The 13,192-nt window shown below is 53.7% G+C and overlaps 2 protein-coding genes across 4 annotated transcripts; one reads left to right on the top strand and one right to left on the bottom strand.

Moving 5' to 3' along the window:
* Positions 1–45: 45 nt before the first annotated feature.
* Positions 46–6,108, bottom strand: CNPPD1 (cyclin Pas1/PHO80 domain containing 1). 3 transcript variants are annotated; one of them, XM_082396725.1, is made up of 9 exons: positions 5,624–6,108; positions 4,635–4,722; positions 4,073–4,181; positions 3,453–3,534; positions 3,168–3,288; positions 2,954–3,082; positions 1,988–2,049; positions 1,498–1,615; positions 46–1,263 (listed from the first exon to the last, which is right to left on the bottom strand). In XM_082396725.1, the coding sequence occupies exons 2-9, from the start codon at positions 4,701–4,703 to the stop codon at positions 718–720; spliced, it is 1,236 nt and encodes a 411-aa protein (XP_082252851.1). In that variant the 5' UTR covers positions 4,704–4,722; positions 5,624–6,108; the 3' UTR covers positions 46–717. The 3 variants fall into 3 exon arrangements, with proteins under 3 accessions (XP_082252851.1, XP_082252852.1, XP_082252853.1); XM_082396726.1 differs by lacking the exon at positions 5,624–6,108 and adding an exon at positions 4,991–5,592; XM_082396727.1 differs by lacking the exon at positions 5,624–6,108 and adding an exon at positions 4,825–4,923.
* A 55-nt stretch (positions 6,109–6,163) lies between these two features.
* On the top strand, positions 6,164–11,468 carry RETREG2 (reticulophagy regulator family member 2). The gene is made up of 9 exons (XM_082396721.1): positions 6,164–6,578; positions 6,869–6,975; positions 7,703–7,733; positions 8,096–8,231; positions 8,637–8,721; positions 9,025–9,168; positions 9,330–9,424; positions 9,579–9,714; positions 9,971–11,468. The coding sequence occupies exons 1-9, from the start codon at positions 6,298–6,300 to the stop codon at positions 10,582–10,584; spliced, it is 1,629 nt and encodes a 542-aa protein (XP_082252847.1). The 5' UTR covers positions 6,164–6,297; the 3' UTR covers positions 10,585–11,468.
* The last annotated feature ends 1,724 nt before the right edge of the window (positions 11,469–13,192 follow it).

Genomic DNA, 13,192 nt, shown 5'->3' with positions numbered 1-13,192 from the left:
AGGAGAGTTCTTCGAGGGCTGCTACAGAAGGAAGAGTCCAAGCCACGCAACTGAAACTGTTTATTGAAATCTTGGTTCTACAAAAAGCGTGAAAAACCCAGATACAAAGCAGTGGCCAGAGAGGCCTGTGAAGAGAACACCTGGGAGAGGAACCAGAAGAGAGGGAAGCCCAGGAGCAGGAGACTAAGAAGAGAAGGGTGGAAGACGAAAGGGCCAGGTTGCAGGTCACAGCAGTCCCTGGCTCTTCTAGACTAAGTCCCAGGGATGGGTGTGGAGAGGGTTTCCCCCCTCACCCCGCCTGCCCACAGCAGCTCCCACTGTGGGTGGCCCTGTCAGTCCCTGCCTCTCCTGCATCAGGGACATCACACAGACCATGGCCAATGTTTCCTCCCTCCCTCACCCCATCCTAGGAAACTCAAAAGCAAAAGTCTAAAAGAGCCCAGGGGAAATGGAGGGACAGGGGCTCCTCCCCTGTCCACCTGTGACACGCCCCTGGTCGCTGAGCTGAAGCTTCTCCCGGCACCACCACTGCCCTGGCCAAGCAGCCAGCCACTGAGGGACGGAAGAGCAAGTGACCTTCAGTCCTTCTGCCCCACAACGCCCATAAGCTCCATCACTCAGGAGGACAGGGGACCAGCCAAGAACCCAGATCAAGCTTTGCTCCTCCAGGTTCTCAGGGACTCCCAAATCCTCTTAATGAATTCCTCAGAACCCTACCTAGCCTGGAAAAATGAAAGACCTAAGGCGGGCCAGTTCCATGATGCCGAAGAGGGAACACTGCTGGGGCTGTGGGAGCAGCGGGGGCATCGGGCTCCAAGGCCAGGGGGGAGCCAGGCCATGGGAGTGGTACCAGAGGCTGGGGGGCCCAGTGGGGACGGTATGGTTGGGGTGGTGGCAGGTACGGCAGGTCGGGGAGTCTTTCTGGAGCTTTTGGCAAAGGGGGCAGTTGTGGAGAAGAGTGGGAGGAGCAGGAGGAGCTGGGGGAGGCAATGGTGGTGGAGTCAGTGAGGCCAGAAGACTGCCCCGGAGTGGACGCAGCCCTACGTCGACTTCCAGGCAGCTGGAGACGTTAGCAGGAGACGGCAGGCACCGTGGCACCGAAGCAGATATGCAGGGTTCCAAAAGGCACCTGGAGGCCAGTCCAAGGTCTGGGGGGCCAGGTGGGGGGCTGCAGGACAGCCCCAAGGACTGGTGTATTACGGCCATCGATGCCACAGCCAGGGCCACACTGCTCACATATGCCATAGCTAACAGGCAGGACAACTGCAGAAGAGGGATTAAGAAAGATCAGTGCCCAAATCCCCTTCCCCCAACCCCACTTCTAACTGTCTTTAACACACCCACCCCTTATTTCTGAACACCTGTACTCAAGTGAGAGCTCTCTATCACCATCTACTCCCAAACCTCATCTCCTGAGCCTTTCCTTATTTGCTTTACATCATCCCACCCTACACCGCAGCCGGCTCAAGCTCCCTATCCTTCCTGACCCCTCCTCACCTTTGCCAGCCGCTGGCAGAGGGAGCCCAGGGCCAGTTGCCAGGCAGGCTGCTCCAGCAGCACACACAGGTCTGTATAGGTGTACCAGCCCCGCCGGCGCCCCTGCTGCTCAGCCACGCTGCAGAAAGAGGAGAAAAGACAGAGAGAGTCTGCAACCCTCCTGCAGCTGGCCCACTGGCACCCTCTTTCCCCTGGGGACCCACCAGGAAACACTAGGGAACTTGTTAAATGTACAGATTCCTAGACTACCCGTTGATCCAGAAACTGAGAATGAGACCAAGATCTGTATTTTAAATAAGCTTCTCCCGCCCTCCCAAAGGTTATTACAAAGAGGACCGCAGACAGCTTTGGGAACCACTACCTTGCGCGATTCTTTTTCCCGTCTTCTCTCTCCCCCAGTTACACAGACCCTCATCTCTGTTTAGCTCCTATGGCTGAAGCCTCAGCCCCCAAATCCCTCAAGCCCCTCTTCCCAACTCCTAGAACCTACCAGCTCTCCAGCCAGCTCAGCACCTCAAAGATCTCCCGAGGGTCAGTGTAGAGACGCCAATCCTGTGGGTAGGAAGAGAAGAGCGTCGAACCAGGCTTGGATATGAGTCACAGTCAATTAATAACCAGACCCAGAGGAGCAAGTACAACCACTGCTACGGGTAACACTTGGCTCTTGCTGTGTGCCAGATACTGTTCCAAAAGCTTTTATTTTATTTTATTATTTTTTTTAAAAAATCAATAAATTTATGTATTTATTTTTGGCTGCATTGGGTCTTCGCTGCTGCACACAGGCTTTCTCTAGTTGGGGCGAGCAGGGGCTACTCTTCGTTGCAATGCGTGGGCTTCTCATAGCGGTGGCTTCTCTTTGTTGTGGAGCATGGGCTCTGGGCACGCGGGCTCAGTAGTTGTGGCTCACGGGCTTAGTTGCTCTGCGGCACGTGGGATCTTCCTGGACCAGGGCTCGAACCCATGTCCCCTGCGTTGGCAGGTGGATTCTTAACCACTGCACCACCAGGGAAGTCCTGTTCCAAAAGCTTTTACATATTAACTTATTTAGTCACTACATATCTGGTTTCATATTGCAGCCTCCATTAAAAGCAAGGGGAAAAAGTATTCTTGAGGATGGTCCATACTCATAGGGAGCCCAGAACCTAGGAACAGACAAAGTCTGGAAGCAAATAATCAGAGCCCAGTAAGATAAGCTCTGACTCAGAGCATCCCCTGTGGTGTCTGGAAGACTGGTGATGAGGGATGCTCCATTTCTGGCTTCACCATACCAGGAACCTCCAAAGGGTGTGCTTATTCCAGAAAAGCTAGAAGGGAAGACAGTAACAAGGGAAGACACAGGGAGGACAAGCAAAAAGAGAAATGAAGAGACAACAGAAAGCTGGGAGATAAAAGACAAAGGGTGAAAGGAACATAAAGATGGGCCAGGAAAACAGAGCGAGAGAGAATAGTTACTCACCATGGCACTCAGGAAGCCCCTCTCCAGGGCATTGAGAGTGGGCACGGCCACACCCCCAGCAGTTCCCCATTCATCATTGAAGACTTCCTCCTCCTCCCCTTCATCATAGAGGTACTTACTGGCCACCATCTGCAGAGGAACCAGAGGTGGTGTCAGTAGAGCTCACACGGGGCTCCTGGCTCACCAGAGAGATGAAGGGAAGAGGGCATCTTACCATGGAGATCAGGAACAAGTCAGACGATGACACATGCTGTAGGTAGTCTGGGTTTCGATGCCGGAGCCGCTCAATGTACACCAGAGCTAGCATCATAGCACACGGGGAAATGCATGCCTCCCTGGGTGGCGAAAAGGATTAGTAATTAAACCCAAGGGTCTTTCAGCTCTTGTAACTCTTATGATGCTCATCCCTGTATCTTTACAACTTCTCCTTAGAGATAACCATTCCCCTCTCTCTAGGGCCAAAACACTGTCACTCCGTCTCTCTCAATCGCAGACTCACCGGGACACATGGGCTACATATTTCTTCTGGAGCCTGCGAATAGGACTGGGGGCTGCCTTCTGGAGCAGTTCCACAGCAATGTCTGCAGGGGGCAGAAGGAAAACAGAGTGAGCAAACAACTCATCCAAAGTTGTCCCCACTGTTATCAGCAGAAGACCCAAAACTGTATTATCTGAGGCCTTGGGGGCAGAACCATAATAACAAAATAGACATCGAATTCTCCCACACTGAGATGAAAAGCCCATTCCAGGTTTGAATTTCAGCTCCTTCCAGCAGGAAGGCTTATTTCCTGTCACCTGAAATTATCTAGATTTGTTCTTTACTCTAATTCATTTGAAAAGTTACACATGTGTTGTTTCAGAAATATATGACATGTATCCTCGGAAAATTTAAAGTTTCTGGTATACAAATCAAGAATAACATAGATTTGTAAAACAGCCATGTTTCCTCATCTAGACTTTTAAAAAAAGTGAAGTACAAACCTAGTGCTTACACCAATCAAATGCACTAGCTATGAAGAGACAGTGCAGTTCCCAGGGTACACCCAGAGTCATTTTGGTGACCACTGACAACTCCATTTTCAGGCTTCTCGTTGGCCCATTCGCACAACACTGTCTAACCTGCCACAGGGCTGGAGAGCTCTTCCAGGCTACAATCAGCTTCCCATTCCCAGCCATAGTAGAGTCTCCTTCGGATCCGGGCACTCAGCTTCTGGTGTCCTGGGAGGAACTGAACAGGGCAGGAGGGTGGTGGAGTGCGAAGGGCAGGGAAGAGTATGATGGAGATCGTGGCTCCAGGCTGGAAGGGGGGTGCTGGGCGAGAGGCCTGCCTCACCGCTAGCGGGGCCCATGCCCCACCCAGCCCTGCATTCTCCGGACTGTTTGCCAACAGCAGTCTGTCCACAGGGGGGTGGAATCCTCCTCGCTGAGGGCTCTGGAGGAGAAGTTCTCTGCGAAGGGCCCCGGCTGGCCACCTCCTTACTCCATAGTCCTGTACCCCGCGGCTCACCCCCTGGGCCCAAGCAGCCAGGGCCTCGAGTAGGCACGGTTAGAGCGACTACCGCCTGGTTCCCTGGCAGAGCCATCAGGCGAGCTCGCGGCCCCGCTCGGGCCCCGACAGGAGCGCCCGGAGTCCCGACTCCAAGCGCGGGGAGGCAGGGGAGGGGGCGGGCCGCACGCTCACCGTGAAGTCCTGGAAGCCGGTGAGGGAGAATGTGCCTTCTTCGTCCAGCAGGAGCCCGGCCAGGTCCATCGCGCCGCCAGCCGCCGCCCTGCGTAGGTGGAAGGAACGGGAACGAATTGTAAGGGGGCCGCAGAACCGCCCCTGAGCGCCTGTCCACCTGCCCGCCGGCCTCCCTCAAGCGGGCCCCCACCCTCGCCGGTAGAGCACCCCCCGCCACTGGCCAGAGGCGGCAGGCGGGGCCGGGCAGGCGGGAGCCTCTTCCTGTTCCGCTCCGGGCGGGGCTCCGGGCTCCCGGCCCCGGGATCTGGGCTCCGGACTCGGGGCATGGAGCTCAAGGGCCAGGGCGCCCACCTCACCCTGTAGAGAGGAGACCCGGCTTCGAGGCGCGTGCTGTGCCTTTGCCGCGCCGCGAGTCTGCCCTGCGTTTAGAGGCCGCGGGGGCGCAGCTGGCCAGTCAGCGACCGACACTTCTGCCGCCCGCTGGCGCGAGCCGCCGGCCCCGACCGCCGGGAAGGAGCCGGGCTATTATTCCTGGTATCGCTGAGCCCCAGCGTGCCCTCGTCTGAGAAATCGGAACAATTCTTAGGGGACCATGGCGCACTAAGCATGAACGAGCCCGGCTCACCTTTTCATACCGATGTAAATAAAACAAAGACTCGGGACAGGGAGTTGCTCGCAATTGTTTTTTTAAAGAGGAGATAATACGCACACACAGAATTATACATAAAAAAGCGTCAGTAGAGTACACAAAAATTTAACAGTAGTGAATTGTGTACAAAAGGCAAGGGCACTTTTTGCTGTATATCTTCCTATTGTACAGCTTGGAATTTTAGACCTAATTAAACACGTATTTTGTAGGATTATTGCAGAGATTAAATGATCTCAAGGAAACACAAAACGCTTGTTACGTTTTAAGCCTCAATAAATGGTGTTAACATGCCCCCCAAAGAGTAAACAACACCTAAACAGGGTTGTATTTTTAAACTCACCCCCAGACCCCAATCTCTTGCTTAAGCAAGGGACTGGAAGGAGTTTTCCATGCGTAAAGGCGGGAGAGTTTACAGAAAGATGGGAAGGAAACTACTTCTCTGAATAGCTGAAGCTGTTTTTGAGTCTGTCGAGTCACGCGCTGCTGTTTGTTTATTCGCTGAGGAGAGGGAACTGGGAGGACTAGTACCGTCGAGGGTTGCGTAAAGGGACGGTCGCCGCCCTACCAGAGCAGAAGCAGGTCTCTCGGGGGATACTGGGCATCTGAAGCCCACTCCCTGACCCTATCGGCCGCATCACACCAGAAATACCGGGCCAAGACCAGCCTCCCTAGCCGCCCTGACTACACAGGGAGAAGAAAATTGGCTGGGGTGGGTAAACGCGGAGGTTTCCGTCCTTCCGTCCGAAAGAGGCAGACACCACTCAGCGCAGCCAAAACACGAACCTGCGTAGGAGCAGGGTGACCGGCACCCCCCTGGGCGCAGGCTCGGGCCGCCCCATCTCGGCGGTTAGGGCGTGTCACGTGACAGATTCGTCGCTCCGCCGTCACGTGACGCCTGTTCGCGGCCTCAGCGGCCCTCTCCGCTGCGGGCGCCCCCTTCCGCCTGACGCGCCCCCGGCGGCGGCCGCGCAGCCCTGGCTCCTCGCGGGCTCGGGCGGCGGCTGCGGCGGGGCTATGGCGAGTGGCGGTGGCGGTGGCGCTGGTAACACCGGCGCAGGTGGGGGCTCGGGGCTGGGCCTGGGCCTCGGCCTGGGCCTGAGCCTAGGCATGGGTGAGGCCACCGGCGAGGCGGAGGAGGAGGCTGCCACGGCCGAGGCGGTGGGACGCCTGGCCACGGCTCTGTGGCTGCGGCTCCGCGGCTGGGAGGCGGTGCTGGCGGCAGCGCAGCGGCTGCTGGTGTGGGAGAAGCCGCTGCACAGCCTGGTCACGGCGGCCGCGCTCAACGGCCTCTTCTGGTGAGGGCCGCGGAGGAGGGGGGCGGGGCCGGGCTGCGCGGGAGAGCGGGGGCGGGAGAGCCCGGGGTACCATTCCTCTTTCTGGGGAAGATGCTTGTCCTGGGGGACTGACCCATCAGCTGGGTTTTAAAGGTCGTCATCCGCCTGGGTTGCCCCATTTCTCTGTCTTCTGGTGTCGAGTTAGGCCTGGAGGTACCCATTCCCCCATCAGTGGGCGCTTTTCCGCCTTTGCGATGGATGTGGGAGCCTCTCTCACCCACTCACCGCTGAGGTGCCTGTCTCTCCCTAAGGTTGCTGTCTTCCTCCTCCCTACGGCCCTTCTTCCTACTCAGCATCTCACTTTTGGCCTATTTTCTGTTGGATCTCTGGCAGCCTCGCTTCCTCCCTGACATTCCAGGTGAGTGTTACTTAATTCGTTCAGCAAGCCCCGTTGAGCACTTGTTTTGTGCCTGACTCACCTGGCTGGGTTGAATGGTGAGGGCGAGCGTACAGCAGGCCACCTGCCTCCCAAAGCACGACTACTTCCCCAGATGGGAAATATAATTTCCCCTTTCTCAAAATTAATGTTATTGTGTGTGTAGTAGTTAAGACTGCGGACTCTGCAGCCAGATGGCCTGGGTTCCATTGCCTGCTCTCCCATTTACCCTGTATGTGACCTTGGAAAAGTCACTCGATCTCTGATTTGCGTTTGCCTGTTTCCTCAACTATAAAACAGGGACTGTAAAACTTATTTCATAAGGAGGTGGAGAATAAAGGAGTGAATACACTTTATGTGCCTGTGGTAGGGCTTCATATATGGTAGGAACTATAGGAACATTAGCTCTTCCTGTGTTTTTTGTTGTCCGCATATTCACTTAATTGACATGTTGGAGTAACTAGGTGTCAGGCTGTGTGTGAGTTGTTTGGGGTGTAAACGTGAATAAGATGTCGTTTCCACTGTGGAAAAGGGTAAAGTCTAAAGAAGGAGACAAACATACAAATGACAGTAACAATGTAATACTTCCTGCAAATGGCATTTCAAAAAAGCACTCTGGGACTGCAGAGGAAGGGCAGCTGTTTCTGGCTTGGGGAGTGTTTCCCAGAGCTCTACACCTCAATAACTTGTTTCCCTTTTCTCTCTGAAGCATCATCCCCAGAGGAGCCACACTCTGACAGGTGAGTGCAGGCCACCCCTTGAAGACAAATGCCCGATCCCTGTCTTGCTTTGGTGCCAGTGTCTCACCGCCATAGTGCATAGCAGTACTGCAGCTTCTGCAGGCACAGACCCCAGCATAGTGAATGCACTGGTAACAGGCTTGGTCCCAGGTTCTTGCATAGGTGTTTGTGTGCCTGCTCCTTTCAGGCAAAGGGTTGGGAGCTCTGGGCTTTGTTCCCCAGGACCCGGACGTCCTCCCTCTGGGAGGTGGGGTTGTCCACTTCCTTAGACTAAAGAGCTCATTGGCATTCTCAGAGGGATTTGAGTGCCTATTTGGAAGCTGGTGTCTGAGGCCTCCAGGGGTCGTGTCATGTCTCCCCAGTGAGGGTGCGGGGTCAGGCGCCCGGCCGCACCTGCTGAGTGTGCCCGAGTTGTGCAGATACCTGGCTGAGAGCTGGCTCACCTTCCAGATTCACCTGCAGGAGCTGCTGCAGTACAAGAGGCAGAATCCAGCTCAGGTAACCTCCCCCACATCACACAACAGTTCTCTAAGCTGTGGAGAAATAGAGGCGGGGGATGGGGAGGAGTGACTCGAACTCCCCAGCTGGAGACTGAAGGATAAGGCCTGGTGCCTTCTTGAGGCAAGATTTACAGCTAGGAGTCTGGTACAGGAGGCAGAATAAGCTTCTGCCGTTCTGACACTTACTTGCCGAGAGAGACCAGTTTGAATTATAGGTGTTTGGCAGTGTTTATCGCAAACTCCCTAGTTGGTGGTCCTGGGCATCCTCTTGACTAAACTGGATCACCGCATTCCTAGAGGGCATACGCCTCCTTCCACCAGCTGAGCAGTAATATTTCTTACCTACATAAGTGCAGCGCATACCTCAGCCTATAGTTCTTAGATCTTGTGTTCTCCTCTGCAGTTCTGTGCTCGCGTCTGCTCTGGCTGTGCTGTGCTGGCTGTGCTGGGACACTATGTTCCGGGGATTATGATTTCCTACATTGTCTGTGAGTAGGGTCTGACCTCTCCCCTTTCCAAAGCCCTGTCTTTGTTTTCTTTCCATGGACTGACCCAGGGGCGGATGGTACACTGTCTGCCCAGTTACCCATTTACAGAGACCTCCAGGGGATGCTGTAGTATTAGTAACAGTGGAATAGTCATCTGGGGAGGGCAGTGGATGTGGGAAGAAGTTGGAACAGCCTCAGGAAGGGACTTTATCTTCCTTCAGCCTTTTCTGTTTAAGCATCAGTTGAATGAGGGCCCTTGGGAAATAGGCTTAGGGATCTCTGAGTGGACACTCTAACCCCCAGTGCTGAGTATCCTGCTGTGGCCCCTGGTGGTTTATCATGAACTGATCCAGAGGATGTACACTCGTCTGGAGCCCCTGCTCATGCAGCTGGACTACAGCATGAAGGCGGAAGCTGATGCCCTGCATCACAAACACGACAAGAGGAGTAAGGGGATCCCATGACCCAGAAAGGGGGGAATTGGGGAGGACCTTGGCTTGTAGCTTGTGAAGTGCCCTGGGATTTAGATACTTTCCATACCTTTGGCAGTGTTTGTCCCCCACCACTGTTCCTGCTTGGTCACTGCCCAGCTGTTCTTGGTTCTCTAGAGCGGCAGGGGAAGAATGCACCCCCCGGAGGTGATGAGCCACTGGCAGAGACAGAGAGTGAGAGCGAGGCAGAACTGGCTGGCTTCTCCCCAGTGGTGAGGTCCAGGGGAGGTGGGCTGGGGGAGAACTGCTCTGCTTTAGAGCAGCCACCTCTCCAGGGGGTGGGGGTTGGTGGTGGGGCAGGGATGCTCCCGGAAAGTGGGCGCTCTTACCCCCTTGCCTGGGGCGTTCATCCTGGTTCTCCTGCAGGTGGATGTGAAGAAAACAGCACTGGCTTTGGCCATTACAGACTCAGAGCTGTCAGATGAGGAGGCTTCTATTTTGGAAAGCGGTGGCTTCTCTGTATCCCGGGCGACGACTCCACAACTAACTGACGTGTCGGAGGGTATGGGAAGTCCTTTGTCCCCTCCAAGCTTCCTGTTCCCTGTTGTGGGATGCTGGCTGTGCTCTCTGGCAGTTGCCCCCATAAGTGTTTTCTGTGGGGAGCTGATCCTCTAGTTCTACTCCAGACTCCTGAAAGACCTTAATGCCTAAGGCCTGGCCCAGCATTCCATGTCTTGAGTTCTCAACCTCGAACTGATCGGTCTGTTGCAGCTACTCAGCACAGCAGGCCCATTCCTGGCCCTTTGTTTTCTGCCCAGATTTGGACCAGCAGAGCCTGCCAAGTGAGCCAGAGGAGGCCCTGACTCGGGAGCTGGGGGAGGGAGAGGAGACAGACCTGGCCCCTCCCGAAGACCTGCTGGGCTCCCCTCAGGCCCTCTCAAGGCAAGACTTGGACTTGGAGGAGGAAGAAGATGTGGCATCCAAGGAAACCTTGCTTCGGCTCTCATCCCCCCTTCACTTTGTGAACACACACTTCAATGGGGCAGGGTCTCCCACAGATGGAGTGATGCTCTCCCCTGGAGGACCAGTGGAGACACTGAGCCCAGAGGCAGTGAGTGGTGATCTCATCACTCCACCTAGCGCCCTGTCACCCCTACTTTGCCTTGCTGAAAATGACCCGCCCCCTTCCCCTTCAGTACTCCCGCCTCTTCCCCAGGACTCACCCCAGCCCCTGCCTGCCCCCGAGGAAGAAGAGGCACTCACCACTGAGGACTTCGAATTGCTGGATCAGGGGGAGCTGGAGAAGCTGAATGCAGAGCTGGGGTTGGGGCCAGAGACATTCCCAGAGCCCGCTAATGCTCCACCCCTAGGGCCCAATACTCCGTCTCTGGTACAGTCAGCCCAAGAGGCTCAGGCCACGGCAGAGCCATGAACCCCAAGGGAAGGAGTTGCAGGCACAGTAGGGCTTCTTGGCTAGGGATGTCACTGTTTCCTCCGTTCCCTACTGCCCTGGGGAGGAGCAATATGTGGGGAAGCTGGCTATCAGACGGAGCCAGTCCGCCCTCCGCCTGCCTGCCTGCCTGCCTGCCTGCTGTCCTGGGCCTGGTACAGTACCTGGGATTGGTTTTAAGCTTGTAAATAATTTTACATTTGGGTTAGTGGATGTGAACAGGGCTAGGAGAGTCCTTCCCACTTGCTTCCCTGCCTCAACTCTAGTCTCATTCCACGATGCCCCAAGCCCTGGTGGTCTGTCCCTTTCTTTTTCCTCCTATCCTCAGGGACCTGTGCTGCTCTGTCCTCGTGTCCCACTCGGTTGTTTAGTTCAGGCACTTTATCATTTTTCTCTCCTGTCCCACGCTCCTCTCTGCTTTATTTCCCTGCTGTGTCCTGTCCTTAGCAGCTCAATCCCCACTCTTTGCCAGCTCCTCCTTCCCAGCAGGCCCCGGCTAAGCTTTAGGGAGGCTCCTGTCTGGGAGGTGCAGACGAAGCCCGGGGTGGTGGGTCAGGTCAGTAGTTATGCACTTAGTCGCTGTAGCCCGTGTAACCTCCACTGCACCCTTGCCCTGGTTCATCCCAGCCTTTCCCAATGCAGGATGGGAGCAGGGATCCCACAGCACATGCGCCAGCACGACGTTAGTGAGCAGGAGCTCTGTCTTGTGGGGCGAGGGGCTTTCTTAACTACCTTAGGGAGGAATAAGGAGACCTGCTTCTCTGGGCCATGGTCCAAGTGTGGTGGGACCCCCTACTAGGGTCAGGAAGTGGACAGTAACATCTGTGCCGGTGTTGACTGGAACAATAAAGTATTGATGGCTAGAACTGCTGCTGCCTGCCTGCCTCACTGTGAGCTATCTCCCTCACTCTGTGCTCTGCCCTTATTTCGTTGTCCCCCATTTTGCTCCTGGCTGTTTATTTACCTTTGTGCAAAACAAGGCAAGAAGCAAGGATAATCCTGACATAACCTGCCCTTAGCCATGTTCTCTGATGGTGTGATATGCTTGGTGAGATTGAGCACGTACAAATAAATTGTATGCAGGAGGAAATTGCTTTGGCTTCCCAGTCAGTAGAAATTTGGGATCATAACAATTGTTTTCTACAGTGTTGCCCACAACCTTAACACTGTCTTCTTAAGAAGTCCTTACCCATCTACATGCTGACAATTAACTCCTTTGGTCCTCATTTATCTATCCTGGGAGAACCAAACAAGCAGGACCTATACCTGTATTAAAACTGATTCCAGGCCCAGGAACATTAAAGAGATGGTGTCCAGTGCTAATTGAATGCAGGATATGTGCTTGGCACTCCTCTAGGTGATTTATATTAACTCATGTTTTTCTCTCATGACCCTGAGATAATAGATACTGTTATTTCATTTTACAGATGTTGACTTTCACAAGGCCACAGCCTTAGTACATGGTGGAGCCAGAATCCAAACCCAAGCAGTTTGGCCCCAGCAATCACCCCGGAACAGGAAGCCCCTGTCCATTAATAGGGCGCGAATGGGAAGATGCTCAGGGCGTGGGAATGATAGAGAATCAATCTGCGTACTATCTCAGCTTCACAAAGAGTGGTCTCTTAACAATCCTTGCTCTTTGGGGGAGAACAACGTTAAAGGAAAGCCCAGAACTGGGCAGATGGCCTTTTTTATGAGTTCACATCCTCGGCCTTCAGCTGGAGACACCATATGGCAATGCTCTCTGGCTTTTTGAGGTTGACTTCTATGCTGCATCTCTCTTAAGCGTGTGAGAAATTTTTCTTTTCCATTTGTTTTACATTTGCCTGAAAGACTCAGGGTTTCAATGGCCCTCCCTGTCTTTTGTCACTGAAGGAATAAGAACTTGTAATCATCTAGAAATTTCTGAAGAGAATGAGAAAACAGTTATAATCATCAAACAGGCAATTCAGGAAAAGTAGAATTAATCAGAAAAACAATGGCTGCCGTCTGCCCCACCCATAAACTATTTCCTTGTTAAACTTGCAGCTTGAAGATAGAGCCAGAAGCCTGTAGTTAGGTCAAAACATTAACCATATGTTTGGAGTTCCATGAGAGTCCATTCTTGACACTTGCCTTGGTCTGATGGTTGCTATATGTTTGTCTACAACTTTTTATTATCAGGTATCCTGGCCATTTCCTGCCCCAGGATGAAAGAGACAAGAAGAAAGCTTTTCATATGAGTGAAAGAAAAATGAGCAGAAATGTGAAACCTACAGTTAGGCTAAAGAAAAAAACGAAGTACAGGCTGGGGGAAAAAGGGTTGGTTACATGTTTATGTTTGCAGGGGGATGGCAGTGCACTTTAGTTAACTACACATTCAAACAGCTAATAGTGTAATGTTGCTTCTCCTAAACTTAATTTTAGGCTGCATTACTGGAAAGAATATAATACCTAGAGTGTACTGTGCACAAGTTAGACTACTTCCGGAGGATGGCTTGCTATGCTTGTGGACAAGTTGGCAAATAGCAGAGTGCCCAGAAGAGGATCACCAGAGATGAAGGCTGAAAATGTCATCACATGGAGCGTATGGGGAACTGTGAAGTAACAA

The sequence above is a fragment of the Balaenoptera borealis genome, assembly GCF_965194805.1.
Source record: "Balaenoptera borealis genome assembly, chromosome: 6".
Classification (NCBI taxonomy): domain Eukaryota; kingdom Metazoa; phylum Chordata; class Mammalia; order Artiodactyla; family Balaenopteridae; genus Balaenoptera; species Balaenoptera borealis.
This window is presented reverse-complemented; position numbering and strand designations above follow the sequence as displayed.

Excerpts from the sequence above, each read along its gene's own strand:
- CNPPD1 (XM_082396725.1), bottom strand. The coding sequence starts at position 4,703 with ATGGACCTGGCCGGGCTCCTGCTGGACGAAGAAGGCACATTCTCCCTC. Across the intron at positions 3,535-4,072 it reads GCTCTCCAGCCCTGTGGCAG|ACATTGCTGTGGAACTGCTC; the intron begins GTTAGACAGTGT and ends TGCCCCCTGCAG. Across the intron at positions 1,264-1,497 it reads TCTGCCAGCGGCTGGCAAAG|TTGTCCTGCCTGTTAGCTAT; the intron begins GTGAGGAGGGGT and ends CCTCTTCTGCAG.
- RETREG2 (XM_082396721.1), top strand. The coding sequence starts at position 6,298 with ATGGCGAGTGGCGGTGGCGGTGGCGCTGGTAACACCGGCGCAGGTGGG. Across the intron at positions 6,579-6,868 it reads GCGCTCAACGGCCTCTTCTG|GTTGCTGTCTTCCTCCTCCC; the intron begins GTGAGGGCCGCG and ends TCTCTCCCTAAG. Across the intron at positions 9,715-9,970 it reads ACTAACTGACGTGTCGGAGG|ATTTGGACCAGCAGAGCCTG; the intron begins GTATGGGAAGTC and ends TTTTCTGCCCAG.